The sequence below is a fragment of the Hemiscyllium ocellatum genome, chromosome 43, assembly GCF_020745735.1.
Source record: "Hemiscyllium ocellatum isolate sHemOce1 chromosome 43, sHemOce1.pat.X.cur, whole genome shotgun sequence".
In the NCBI taxonomy this organism is placed as follows: Eukaryota; Metazoa; Chordata; class Chondrichthyes; order Orectolobiformes; family Hemiscylliidae; genus Hemiscyllium; species Hemiscyllium ocellatum.
In genome coordinates, this window is record NC_083443.1 from 15,692,687 (window position 1) to 15,707,656 (window position 14,970).

The 14,970-nt window shown below is 42.8% G+C and overlaps 1 protein-coding gene across 1 annotated transcript in view; it reads right to left on the reverse strand.

Annotated features, from left to right (window-relative positions):
• Window positions 1–14,970, reverse strand: part of ptpn20 (protein tyrosine phosphatase non-receptor type 20) — a 254,022-nt gene that overhangs the window by 26,048 nt on the left and 213,004 nt on the right. The window contains exon 39 of the mRNA XM_060854122.1: window positions 5,094–5,184. Within this exon, the coding sequence (XP_060710105.1) occupies window positions 5,094–5,184 (91 nt within the window). The remainder of the gene's footprint in view (window positions 1–5,093; window positions 5,185–14,970) is intronic.

The following is a 14,970-nucleotide window of genomic DNA, read 5'->3' on the forward strand; positions in this document are numbered from 1 at the left end:
CAGAACTGACTCAAAGGTAGAAGATAGAGGGTGGTGGTGAAGGGTTGTTTTTCAGACTGGAGGCCTGTGACCAGTGGAGTGCCACAAGGATCGGTGCTGGGTCCTCTATTTTTTGTCATTTACATAAATGATTTGGATGCAAGCATAAGAGGTACAGTTAGTAAGTTTGCAGATGACACCAAAATTGAAGAGGTAGTGGACAGTGAAGAAAGTTACCTCAGATTACGACAGGATCTTGACCAGATGGGCCAATGGACTGAGAAATGGCAGATGGAGTTTAATTCTGATAACTGCGAGGTGCTGCATTTTGGGAAAGCAAATCTTAGCAGGACTTATACACTTATTAGTAAGGTCTTAGGGAGTGTTGCTGAACAAAGAGACCTTGGAGTACAGGTTCATAGCGCCTTGAAAGTGTAATTGCAGGTAGATAGGATAGTGAAGAAGGCATTTGGTATGTTTTCTTTTATTGGTCAGAGTACTGAGTACAGGAGTTGGGAGGTCATGTTGCAGCTGTACAGGACATTGGTTAGGCCACTGTTGGAATATTGCGTGCAATTCTGGTCTCCTTCCTATCGGAAAGATGTTGTGAAACATGAAAGGGTTCAGAAAAGATTTACAAAGATGTTGCCAGGGTTGGAGGATTTGAGCTATAGGGAGAGGCTGAATAGGCTGGGGCTGTTTTTCCCTGGAGCGTCGGAGTTTGAGGGGTGACTTTATAGAAGTTTACAAAATTGAGGGGCATAGATAGGGTAAATAGACAAAGTCTTTTCCCTGGGGTCAGGGAGTCCAGAACTAGAGGGCATAGGTTTAGGGTGAGAAGGTAAAGATATAAAAGACAACTAAGGGCCAACATTTTCACACAGAGGGTGGTACGGGTATGGAATGAGCTACCAGAGGAAGTGGTAGAGGCTAGTACAATTGCAATATTTAAGAGGCATTTGGATGGGTATATGAATAGGAAGGGTTTGGAGGGATATGGGCCAGGTGCTGGCAGGTGGGACTAGATTGGGTTGGGATATCTGGTCAGCATGGATGAGTTGGACCGAAGGGTCTTTTTTCCATGCTGTACATCTTTATGACTATGACTCTATTGAACTTGTTCTTAATCTTCAAGACTAAAATGAGGTTAACCCTTGGCCTTCTCTTGTGAAAAGAACCTCTGACATGTCCCATCCATCCTGATAGGTTGCATTATTCTTTGAAGCTTTTTCTATTCTTGATAATGTGGTTATCTCGGGAGGACTTGTGCTACTGTGAGGTAGTGTTACTACCTCTGAGCCAGAAGCTTCAGGTTTCAAGTCTCACTCCAGGATTGGATAGCGATAGGTTTGTTCATAAGGTGAACCAACAGGTTGGTCAGAAACCTATAATCCCTTTGGATAACATCTGTGGCAGACAGTAACAGTGGAAGAGCTTTCCTGATTGTTTGGTGGGTGCAATACAACAGTCTCCTTGTGACATCAATCTCTACAGTGTGGAAGCAGACAATTTGGCCTATCAAGTCCACACCCACCCTTCAAAGAGCATCCTATCCAGATCCACCCCATCCCCAGAACTCCACATTTCCCATTTAGCTCACAAACTATAGGCAATTTAGCATGACCATTCTGCCTAACTGTGGGCACAAACCCATAGGGAAGCATGTACAAACCCACACAGTCACCCGAAGTTGGAATTGAACCCAGGTCCCTAGCATTGTGAGTCAGCAGTGCAAACGACTGAACCACCATGCCACCTTTGTTAAAAGACTCCACAGGCAGGTCTTACCATGGACTGTACTCTTTGGCAAGTACCCTCCTCAATAGCAGGGACTACTAGAAAGAGTGTACAAAGACCGGAACTATAGACTGTACTCTGAGTATACTGTAAACCAAGTCATACATCTTCTCTGCTGTACATTCTAAATCCTCTGCAAGTGAATTCCCATACTTTGCTTGCTTTTCCATGAATCATCAACCTCTTGGAGAACTTGAGGATGAAGAGATCGTGCAGGACTGGAGCATAGAGGTTAGAGGTTGGAAATAATTCCGGATGGAATTGAAAAATGAGTTGTAAGTATAAAATTGAGTTGTTTGTAGACTGAACGACAATGTTATCAGTGGGCATAGGGATGACGGCTGAATGGATTTGGTGAGAGTTTGGGTTCATGCAGAAAATCTTGGCTTTGCTCAAGGTGACAGTCTCATGGCGCATTGTGTCACATAACAGAATGATGATGTATCGGATTAATTTGGGTTGTTAAGAAAGAGCTGTAAAAATCCATAAAGTAATGACTGGTACTGAATTTTGCAATTCTATTTAAATTAAAATTTAAAAGAATTTATTCCATTACCTTCAGTTGTGCCTGCTTTCTCGTATCGCACAGGAATATAGGAAAGATCAAGACCCCTAATCCTAACCCTCACCCTAACCCCCACCCTATCCCTCACCCTATCCCTAACCCTCCCTCACCCTGTCCCTCACCCTATCCCTCACCCTATCCCTAAGCCTATCCCTAACCCTCCCTCACCCTGTCCCTCACCCTATCCCTCACCCTATCCTTAAACCTATCCTTAAACCTATCCTTAAACCTATCCCTAACCCTATCCTTAAACCTATCCCTCACCCTATCCCTCACCCTATCCCTAACCCTCCTCACCCTGTCCCTCACCCTGTCCCTCACCCTATCCCTCACCCTATCCCTAACCCTCCCTCACCCTGTCCCTCACCCTATCCCTAACCCTATCCTTAAACCTTTCCTTAAACCTATCCCTAGCCCTATCCTTAAACTTATCCCTAACCCTATCCTTAACCCTATCCCTAACCCTATCCCTAACTCCATCCCTAACCCTATCCTTAACCCTATCCTAAATCCTTGACTCTATCCCTAACTCTATCCCTAACCCGATCTTCGACACGTATTAAATTCCAGCATACCCCCAATCCCAGAGGCTGATAATTGAACTTTGATGAACGTATATTTTTATTCCTTCTCCTTTATAACTTCTGTCACTGATTTAGGCACAGCTTGTAAAACATCGCTGTAAAATTACATGCGACAATAAATTGCTATTCTATTCCATTCTGTTCTGACAGCACTTCTGGGTCATAGACAAAAAATCAACCTCTCGCTCAATACCAAAGCCTTTTCTAGTTAGACCAGGAAGTGGTTTTCCTCCACCACATCAACTCAGACAAATTCTGGGGATCCTTATACTCAAAGGGGGTGATGGGAACAAACCTGCCATCCAGTGGCCAATATATGACATCCCGATTAGATCCACGATTAGGTAGGGCACGGACTGTGTAGAGGTAAAAGGGCATCATGCATCGGTGCAAGCTTGGTGGGCTGAAGGGCCTGTGCTGTACTGTTTCTTTGTTCTATGTTGTTTTTAATTTGTTCTCTCAGCATCAACTTCCAAAACTGGAATGCAGTGTGCCAGCGTATCAATCGGCTGGTGTGGGATCCCTTGACAGCTGTGTAGCTGCCCAGCATAGAGGGGACATGGACGGCACAGGCCTCAAACATTGCTACTGAGGTGCCGACTCAATTTAGCTCCAAGTACAACAGGGGCCTCCATTCAACTGGAAAATACTTCATACTTTTGGAAGTTACAATGGATTGATTTGGCATTTTAAACAAGAAACCTTTCGAGAACCTGACAAATCCATTTGAAATGTAAAATCAATGGGCATTCAGTATGACTTCTCTGACTTTTAACATGTCATATAAAGTTAATGATCAAATAATCATGTGATTTTCCTGAAGCCACTGAAATTGTGATTTTTCTTCAATGCCTTTTCATTTGTGCAGCCTTGTCTTCCCAGTTTCTGATGTGCATTAACGGTAAGCCATAGCCTTGCACAATGCTGCACTACTGGGCCTCATTGTAACTCAAGCTGAGAGTGAATCTCCTGCAGTACTTCCATGTACTTTGAGAATTAGGGGCAGCACGGTGACTCTCAGTGGTTAGCACTGCTGCCTCACAACACCAGGGACTTGGGTTTGATTCCGCCCTCAGGTGACTGTCTGTGTCGATTTTGCACGTTCTCATACCTGACTGTGCGGAGTTGCTCCAGCTTCCTCCCACACTCCAGAGATGTACAGGTTGGGCTGTGTTAAATTCCCCATAGTGTCCAGGGATGAGAAGGCTAGGTGGATTAGCCATGACAAATGTAGGGTTATGCGGGGGTGTGGGTGGGATGCTCTTCAGGGGCTTAGTGTGGAATCGATGGGCTGAATAGCCTGCTTGCATGCTGTAGGGATTCTACATGGATATACATTTGATGGGGTGTTCCACACAGACTGCTAAATAACAGCTGTCGCTTTCCCAGTTTAATTCTGAATTTACATCCCCCAGTCCGCACCCTTTAATATTTGCTGTGTATCCCTCTTCCTCAATTTGATATTCCTCAGTTTTTGAAAACTAAGAGAAAGCCAACAGGGAAAAAAGAAGTCTTGCATTTATATATCACCCTTCCTGTCTTCAGCACTGCACAGGTAGTTAACATGTCATCACTGCTGCAACGTAGGAAATACAGCAGTCAATTTGTACACAGAAAATTTCCACAAACTACAGTGAGATAGTGAGCCAGACAACTTGGTTGTGAGATGTTGGTTGAAAGAGAAAATTTGGACTGGAACTCCCTGGCTGCTTTTTACATGATCCAGTTGGGATCCTTGGGGTCTTGGTTCAACTCCGTCTCTGGACGACTCCAGTGCTTGAGTTGTGTGAATTTTACAGAGGACTTATCATCTCACGCATTGACCTCACTGAAATAACTCTTCAGAGACCAGCATCCCATCAACAATCACACTTCATTTAACCTTTGACAACAGCACAGCCTCTCACTGAGTCAATACCTGGCATTCATCCTTTTATGTCAGACAGGGGTCCCTGATTGGACCAGATTAACAACCCCAATCAGGGAACTCATACTTCTATCAGGTCAGCTGGCTGACTTTGTGACAATCACTAAACTTAACTGTACTGATGGTTCGTCATTGGTATGAAAAAAACTAGCTGTAGATGCCAGTTGATTGGAAAAGAACAGCCATTATATAATAAGAATTCCTGGCTTGTGACACTGTTTGATTTGAAGAAATTACTTACAAGGCAGGATGTCTCTGTATCTGTTTTTTTCTCTGTTTTCTGGACTTTTTCCCACTCTACAGTCATCAATCGGTTTCAGATGCTCTAGTGCCTTTAAGAGAAAGGAAAAGATATGAGGGATGTAAGTCACAACAGCTCACTAAATGCTAAAGGGACATTTGCCAGGTTAATTTGACTAACAATGGTTTAATCACATTACCAGCTCTGTCAGTGAAATAACATAGTGGCTCCAATCTTTGCAGCCAACTGCAGAAGGATATGTATGACACTGAAGAAAGCTGCACACACAGACCTAGCAATTTCTATATTTCCTGACATCTGTTTGAATCTGTTGCTAAGTCAACATGATTACCAAGCAAGTCAGGCAGCCAGTCCCATTCGAGTATTCTCACAGTCAGTAAACTTGACAAGGATAACTTTGAATTATCCTGCAGTATTCTCACAGACAGTAAGCTAGACAACGATAAGGGGCGGCACGGTGGCACTGTGGTTAGCACTGTTGCCTCACAGCGCCAGAGACCTGGGTTCAATTCCTGCCTCAGGCAACTGTCTGTGTGGAGTTTGCACATTCTCCCTGTGTCTGTGTGAATGCCAGGTGCTCTGGTTTCCTCCCACAGTCCAAAGATGTGCAGGTTAGGTGAATTGGCCATAGTAAATTGTCTGTAGTGTTAGGTGAAGAGGTAAATGGAGGGGAAATGGGTCTGAGTGTGTTGCTCTTTGGAGGGTCGGTGTGGACTTGTTGGGATGAAGGACCTATTTCCACAGTGTAAGTAATCTAATAAAAAAAACTTTGAATTATTCAGCATTATTTCATAGACAATCTTCATTATTTATAAAGAGTGAAATAAGTGATTTGGATGTACATGCTGAATTATGTTAGAAACTGAAATAACACCCTTTTAACAAAAATGTAATAGCTTGAAAATGCAATTATGTTTTAATCACAGCAGAAAAAAAGGATATAAAAATAATTTAATAGCTATGATTGTGAACTTAGGACAGAGCTAAAATCTAAATGAGAAAACAATTAAATTAACATGCTCTTCAGATGTTTCCAGTAAACCTTGGGCCACCCTATTAATGGTGGAAATTTTAATTGAAAGAGCTCTGTACTATAAAACGTTATGGCATCTCTATCAGACAAGAGACTCTGAAAAGGGAAAAAAAAGCATGGCTTTTTTTCTGGTCTTCCTTTCTTTGATGAGGGTAACCAAAAAGCTGCTTTCACAACCACTCAAACCTGTCAATCAAAAACAGAGTTCAACAAATGTTATAAGTAGATAATGGACAATCTGTTAATACGACATGAACAGACCTATCACCTCAGTCAACCTCTACTGAGCAAATTAAATATGTCTTTTCCAACTATGTTTTGAGAGCACATGTTACGCAATTAGCTTTTAAAATACTCTATTCCATTTAAAAACTGTAGCAAACGTCTCCTTTTGTTGTGACATGTCACCAGCATAGACCTTCACATCTCCATTTCAACCAATGTAAATCAAATTTGTTTAAAGAATAAAAGACAAGGGCTCTGCACTTTAATCTCAAGTACAGCAATATTGTAGATAGGAGGAATGATTGGACAGGCTAGGGTAGTTTCCTTCAGGTATTGAGGCTGAAAGGGGGGAATTCCTTTAAGTGTACAAGATTATGACAGGTCTAGATAAAGGATGAGAAGCCCAAATTCCTCTTTGTTGAAGTGTCCATTACTCAGGCTGTAGATTTCTGTCCATGCCGTTCAGTTTTTGGTGTTAATCTAGTCCTATTTGCCTGCATTTGGCAAATTGTGAAAACTGGGCAGCATGGACAAATCCATGCTGGACAACTTTATGACTCTAAGGAGGAGGTTGAGTTTTATTCTCCCAATGGGACGTGGACTTCCCATCCAGGGCCAGTGTTTGTTGTTGGCCTCTAATTCCCACGAAACCCAGTGGCTTTTCAGGGACTAGACAGCGTCAAGCTCATTGCTGTGGGTCTGGAGTCATATGTGGGCCAGGAGAAAGTGACGATTGCAGATGCTGGAGATCAGAGCGGAGAGGGTGGTGCTGGAAAAGCACTGCAGGTCAGGCAGCATCTGAAGAGCAGGAGAATCGACATTTTGGGCATAAGCCCGAATCAGGAGCTCTTGCCCAAAACGTCAATTCTCCTGCTCTTTGGATGCTGCCTGACCAGCTGTGCATTTCCAGCACCACATGTAGGCCAGACCAGGTAAGGATGGCCTTTTCCTGAAGGAAAACAATTTTACAACAATTAATGATAGTGTTATGGACACCATGACTGAGACTGAGCTTTCAATTCCAGATGTGATTGGTTGAATTTAAATTCCACCAGCTGCTGTAGTGGCCTTTGAACCTGTGAGCTCAGAGTATTATAATCAACTCTGGATTAAAGTCCAACATGAGTACAACGAGACCATTGTCACCACCCTACCCCCCCCCCCCCTTAAATGCCTTTGCATTAACCCCTGTAACACTGAAAAAGCACTGAGATATGCATTTGAAGTAAATATGCCTAAGAGGCAATGGAATGAGAATTAGGCAGTGGGATTAGGCTGGATATCGTCAGACTGTGTACAGTAGATTTTTATGATTTTATGGGATAAATCTGTTTTTGGTTTCTCTCTGGGACCAATCATTTAAAATTCTTAACGCCAAAACACTCCAAATTCATCTCTTCGATTAAATGCAGAGATTCTTATTGCCAAGTGCAACATGGATTCATGGCTGTGGTGCTGCACCCTGTCCAATCTTTCCTCTGCAATTTAAGGTTCCATATCCTCCTCAAATGATGAACTCAGTCATGTTTTATTTACACCCAGGACTTGCTCCCACCCTGGCACCAGCAAATTCCTGACAGTGCGGGCAGGATGGACAGGAATGAGAGCGACACGGTGGCTCAGTGGTCAGGACTGCTGTCTCACAGACCCACCCTTGGGCAACTGTCTGGGTGGAGTTTGCATGCCCTCCCCGTATCTGTGTGGGTTTCCTCCGGGTGCTCCGGTTTCCTCCGACAGTTCAAAGATATGCAGGTCAGGTGGATTGGCCTTGCTAAATTGATCCATAGTGTCCAGGGGTGGGCAGATGGATTAGCCGTGGGATATGTAGGGTTACAGAGATGGGTGGGTCTGGGTAGGATGCTCTTCGGAGGGTCAGTGTGGATTTGATGGGCTGAATGGTCTGCTTCCATGCTGTACTGATTCTATTCTAATAATGGTAAGTGATGTAGAGAAATGTAGAGAAGGAACAGACCTAAACAATTCTGGACAGTGAAAGACTCATGGGGGAGAGGAATGAAAATAATAATTGTCGCTGACAAATTGAAAATGGTTAGTTGATAAGATCAAAAGATAGACCCACTAGGGTGTGCCGTATCAATAAATCCTGTAATAACAGCATAGATGCATTGCATTAGCATCTAGAATATTCTCCCCAGATGGTTTGACTTTACAATACGGTGCATTCAAAAGTGGTTGCACAAAATTCCATTTTCCGCAGGATTAAACTTGGCACAAAGAGTTCTAAATTGATAGTTATTCACATTGGGTTAACAAGGTGTCGAGTAACACCAAGTGATGCAGGGAGACATTGCTGACTGCTGCAGGGGTTGTACACTGCTCAGCAGTTTCTCCCTGATACATACGCTCCGCAGCACTGATGTGCTGGTGAAGCTTTGAATACTCTAACACACTGCTGCATTTTAATATTTTATTACAATGTCTATTGAGGAACAACTCAATCACAAAATTGCAAGCTCAATAACTGTCAGAGCACAGTACTGCTGCTCATTTCTATTCTAACCTTGATTTCTCTTAACAAAAAGATAAGTGGTTACAAAGTGCCAAGGTACACTGTCATCTCTTATTCAACGTATTGAATTAATTGCAATGTGAAGCGCACATTTTCTGAGGAGAGAAGGCTGATTCCATCTTATTTGCTTCACTTCCCAATCTCAGAGACACTCAAGTCACATCCAATGATGATATTCCAGTTGAATTGGAACAGATTGAGTCCTATTCACAACCTTATCATAGCCTGCGATTTCAATTCCCATCAATTTAACAACCATGACCAGCTTACTGATTCACTCCCACCTCTCACTGTACCTATAGCTACCACATCTGGCCCGTTGCTTGATTAATGTCACTCGTGTGAAGAACGCACAGCATGAACCATAGTTTAGCATGTCAAAAACAAACCTACTCGGTACTTGTCACTGTAACACAATTTGTCTCCCGTTCTTTCAGAGTGAATCTCCTTTGTCAAACTTAGAACCACACATTAGATTAAAAGTGAATTTGTAATGCCTTTTAAATTCAAGGGTCCATTGCTTCTCTCTTTGACAGTATGTGGCTGTACTATGCCAGGGAATGCCCAAATTTAAAAGGTTTCCAGTCATTTTTGTGACAGTACTTTAAGAGGTGTGTTTTGTCCTGTTGTTTTTTTTTGTGAAGAAAAGTTGAGACTGAGGTGCTCAAAGCCAACAAAGTAAACAGTTTGTAAGGCCTAGTTTTTTTTTAAGTTGGAACAATAGAAGCAACCTGAATGGGTGTGGTCAAGCTCCCACAGAACCAGGATTTTAGTTTACCATTCTGTAGCTGTTAGGGTTTGGAAGCTGCAATATATCTCTTTGTGTAACAGCAAGACACTTGGATTCTCTCTCTCTCTCTCTCTGAGTTTTCTTTTGATGTTCTTTCTCCCTTGACTTGAGAAATACATGTGAGACAATCTATTTTACGGAATTTGCCTTTTCCAAGCATGTGTTTATGGGATGTTACTATATTGTAAAAGTTCCTGTTCAGTAGTTAAATAATATTATGCTGTTAAATTTTCCAATAGAGTTACATTATTCCAATTTCTTCTTTCTTTTGTTCGCATTTTAACTCTACCATATGAATAGAGTGTTTTGCTTCAAGCTTGATAGCTCGACCAATCAAAATATATCCAGAACACAATGCCTTAAACTTACCTTTAAAAATAAGAAAAAGTTGTGTTCTAGGCGATCTTGTTAATATGTTTTGAGGGAGTTTAGTATGGTCCATAATACTATACCCCAAAACAATTTTACATGATCACTTCTAAAACCTAACTCTTCAAGCCAATTGTGCAAGTCAAATGGTGCCTTGAACAAAGGTTGGACACACCGAATATTTGGGAATGAAATTCTAAACCCATACTCGATTTAGTGAAATACCTGCCTCTGTGGACTTCCTTTTTTTGGCATTTACTTCAAGTAATAAATATAAAGGTATATATAAAAACAAACAGTACTCAAATATCAGGACAAAGGTTTTGTTCCCAGAATATTCATTCTGAGAGAAGTTGATGGGTTAGATGCTGAGAAGACGGTTCACCTCATAGTTTGAACCTGGAACAGGGGGCATAGATTTGAATCAGGGTTGACTCATTTAAGGTGGAGATGAAGAGGAACTTCTTTCTCTTGCCCAGTGAGCAGTGGAAACTGGGCCATCGAGTATACTGAAAGCCGAGTTGGACATATTTCTGATTGACAAGGAGGGATCCAAGGAGGGTGGTAGGGAGCAAAGTAGAGTTGAGGCCACAGTCAAATCAATAAGGTATAAAGGCCTCCTTTTTTTATGCTATTTTGTTTTGGATTGTGGATCAAAATGGGTAAAGGATATTGCTGTCAACCAAGGATTGCTTTGCACTTTTGAAAGTAATTTGCTGGAACTCATTGTGGGCTGTGTTTACACTGTTGCTTTGTTCAAGCAGTGGGGGAATATGATATTGAGTTAGAGGATCAGCCAAGATCATATTGAATGGTGGAGCAGGCTTGAAGGGCTGAATGGCTCCTATGCTTAAGGAAGGAGCAACAAGTTGTTTCAAATCTAACTTAGTTTGATCAAATTTATTGACAAATACAATTACAAACAGATATGAGCCACAGACCTTTCATGATTCTGTGAGGCTATTCACGTCTGACCCCTCCAATGTATGTTCCCATTCCACTCCTCATAACCTGATAGATGTACAGCACAGAGACTAGAGGGGAAAGATTTAAAAAGGACCTGAGGGGTAGCCTTTTCATGCAGAGATTGATGCGTGTATGGAATTAGCTGCCAGCAGAAGCGATGAAGGCGAGTACAGTTATAACACTTTAAAGGGCATCTGGATGGCTATATGAATAGGAAGGGTTTAGAGGGATATAGACCAAGTGCTGGCAAATGGAACTAGATTAGATTGGGAAACCTGGTCAGGATGGACAGTTGAATCAAAGGATCTGTTTCTACGCTGTATGAGTCTGACTGTATGTAGCCCATTACAAGGCTTCATTGTGGAAACAGGCCCTTCGGCCCAACAAGTCCTCATCGACCCTCTGAAGAGTGACCCACCCAGACCCATTCCCCTACCCTATATTTACCCCTGACTAATGCACCAACTCACACATCCCCGAACAGTGTGGGGAATTTAGCATGGCCAATTCACCTAACCTGCACATCTTTGGATTGTGGGAGGAAACTGGAGCATTCGGAGGAAACCCACACAGACACGGGGAGAATGTGCAAACTCCACACAGGCATTCAGCCCATTGAGTCTTTTCAGGCACTTTGAAAGAGCTTTAAATTAACTCCCAACCCCCAGCATTTCTCCCCCATAACCAACCAAATTTGTTCTCTGTTAAAACCTGTCCAGTTACATCTTGAAGGTTCCTTCAAAATCTGATTCGGCCGTCTTTTCAGATAGCACAAGTGAGAAAGAACTTCCCCTCATTCTCTCCTGTGAACTCTTTCCCAAAGATTTCAACTTCAAGTTTCTTTTCATTAAAATTAAAGAATGAAAATCTCTGGGGATCCCAAATATGATATTGTTATTTCCCAGAGAGAAGCAGGGACGGCAGTGTGGCTCAGTGGTTAGCACTGCTGCCTCACAACACCAGGGACCTGGGTTTGATTCCAACATGGGCAACTGTGTGTGTGGAGATGGCACATTCTCTCTGTGTCTGTGTGGGTTTCTGCCAGGTGCTCCGGTTTCCTCCCACAATCCAAAGATGTGCAGGTCAGGTGAATTGGCCATGCCAAATTGCCCACAGCATTCATCAATGTGTGGGTTGGGTGCATTAGTCAGGGGTAAATATAGGGTGGGGAAATGGGTCTGGGTGGGTTTCACTTCAGAGGGTCAGTGTGGACTTGCTGGGCCGAAGGGCCTGTTTCCACACTGAAGCCTTGTAATGGACTACATACAGTCAGAGTCATATAGCATGGAAACAGACCCTTTGATTCAATGTCCAGGCTGACCAGGTTTCCCAATCTAATCTAGTCTCATTTACCAGCATTTGACCTACATCCCTCTAAATCCTTCCTATTCATAACCCATCCAGATGCCCTTTGGAGTATTGAAAATGTACCTGCGTCCATCACTTGCTCTGGCAGCTCATTCCATACACACATCATGAAAATGTTAAGTTTTAAATCTTTCCCCTATAGTTTTGGACTCCAAACCTTGTCAATTTATCCTATCCATGCCCTTCATGATTTTATAAACCCCTATAAGGTCACCCCTCAGCCTCTGATGTTCCAGGAAAAAAAGACCCGGCCTGTTTAGCTTCTCCCTATAACTCAAGCCCTCCGGTCCTGGCAATGCCCTTGTAAATCTTTTCTTTGTTGTCTCAAGTTTAACAACATCCTTCCTTTAGAAGGGCAACCAGAACTGTATTCTAAAAGTGGCCTCACCAATATCCTATACAGCTGCAACATGACATCCCAACTCCTATACTCAATGGTCTGATCAATGATCAAGTGTGCCAGATGCCTTCTTCACTACACTGCCTACCTGCAACTCAAGGAACTATATACCTGCACTCTGAGGACTCTTTGTTAGGCAACACTCCCCAGGCCCCTTCCATTAACTGTGCAAGTCCTGACCTGGTTTGCCTTACCAAAATTCAACATCTCACGTTATAAACTCCATCTGCCACTCTTTGGCCCATTGGTCCATTTAAGATCCTGTTGCACTCTGAGTTAACCTTATTGGCTGTCCGCTACTCCACCAATTTTGGTACCACCTGCAAACTTACTAACCATACCTGCTATGTTCACATTCAAATCATTTATATAAATGATGAAAAGCAGTGGACCCAGCACCAACCCTTGTGCACACTGCTGGATACAGGCTCCAGCCCAAAAAGCAGCCCTCTAATACCACCCTCTCTCTCCTACCTTCAAGTGATTTTGTACCAACTGGCTAACTCTCCCAGATTCCGTTAGATCTAACCTTGCTAACCAGTCTACCATGTTTGTTGAATGCTTTGCTGAAGTCCATATGGACAACATCTACCACTCTACCTTCATTAATCTTCTTTGTCACCTCTCCAAAAACCTAAGCAAGTTAGTGAGACACAATTTCCCACACACAAAGCCAGTTTGACTATCCCTAATCAGTCTTTGCCTTTCAAAATGCACATATATCCGGTCCCTTAGAATCCCCTCCAACAACTAACCCACCACTGACAAAGTTCAGAGGCCTCCTACTTGGCACAGCCCTCTTGACCTGTCCTACTTGTCCATCCTCCTTCGCAGCTATCTGCTCCACCCACCCACCGACCTATCAAAATCACCCCCACTGCATCTACCTATCACTTTCCCAGTTACCTTTGCCCCAGCCCCACCCTTACCCTCTATTGATCTCTCAGCCCCCTTGCTCCCTCCCCAATTTCTTGATGAAGTACTTATGCCTGAAGTGTTGACTCTCCTGCTCCTCAGATGCTGCCAGACCTACTGTGCTTTTCCAGCATCACCCTTTTTGACTCTGGATTTTTCTACATCCTTTCTTAAATAAAAGCAAAATGTTAGCCAACCTCCAGTCATGTGGCACCTCACCTGTGGCTGTCAATGACACAAATATCATAATGAGGGATTCAGTCCTTGAGCATCAACCTTAGTATTCGTCAAGTGTTATTGCTATAATTACAAATGTGACTGCTCCACGTACTCCCATTAATGTGGCAGGCAAACGTGTTCCCAATAATTGATTCAGCATAGTTGACAAGAGTCATACAGCACAGAAACAGGCCCTTTGGTCCAACTCATCCATGATGAACTGGTTTCATAAATGGAACAAATCCCAATTTCCTGCATTTGGCCCATATTCCACTCAACCTTCCCTAACCATGTACCTGATTAGAACAGCCTGCAGAGCTGGATAATTGATATTTTTTAAGTCAACCTGTTCAGAGTTGTTATTACACACCTTTGGAGCAGGTGAGATTTAATCCCAGTCTCCTGATCCAGAAGCAGGGACATTACCACTGTGCTACACGACACTTTCTGAGCTGGATAATATCATCACAATACCATTAAAAGATTTAACTAGGAGATGATTAGTGGTTTACATCAGGCAATCTGACTAAAACATATGGCAATAGCTTTTAACAAGTGCCAAGCGATTTCGATCAAACGAAGTCTCGAGAGAGTGCAGCTGCCTCTATCACTCATTCGGGTCCAGGTTGTAAATCAATTCACTGAGGAATAAATAACATGCAAATCACCCGAGTTTGAAATGAAGAATCGCTTTCGTTTATTTAACTTAATCTTCCAATTTTTTTTTTGGAAGTCATGTCAATCAGGTAAGACTCAGCATTCAAGCACTTTTAAACATGATTTCTCTGTTAGTGCATGGTTGTTCCAGATGTTGAGCTGGTAACTCTAAGGGCTACAATACTAGAACTGACTTTATTACCAAAAAGAGATGCTAAAGTCTCAGCTTTTCATCTCACACTCAGCACCACTGACACACAAGACACCAAAGTATGAACGTTTGCCCTGGTCGGAATAAATGATGCTCTCAGGACATCCAGATCCAGATATGGCGTAGGCCATTTAGGACTGAGATGAGGAGAAATTTCTTCACCCAGTCAGCGA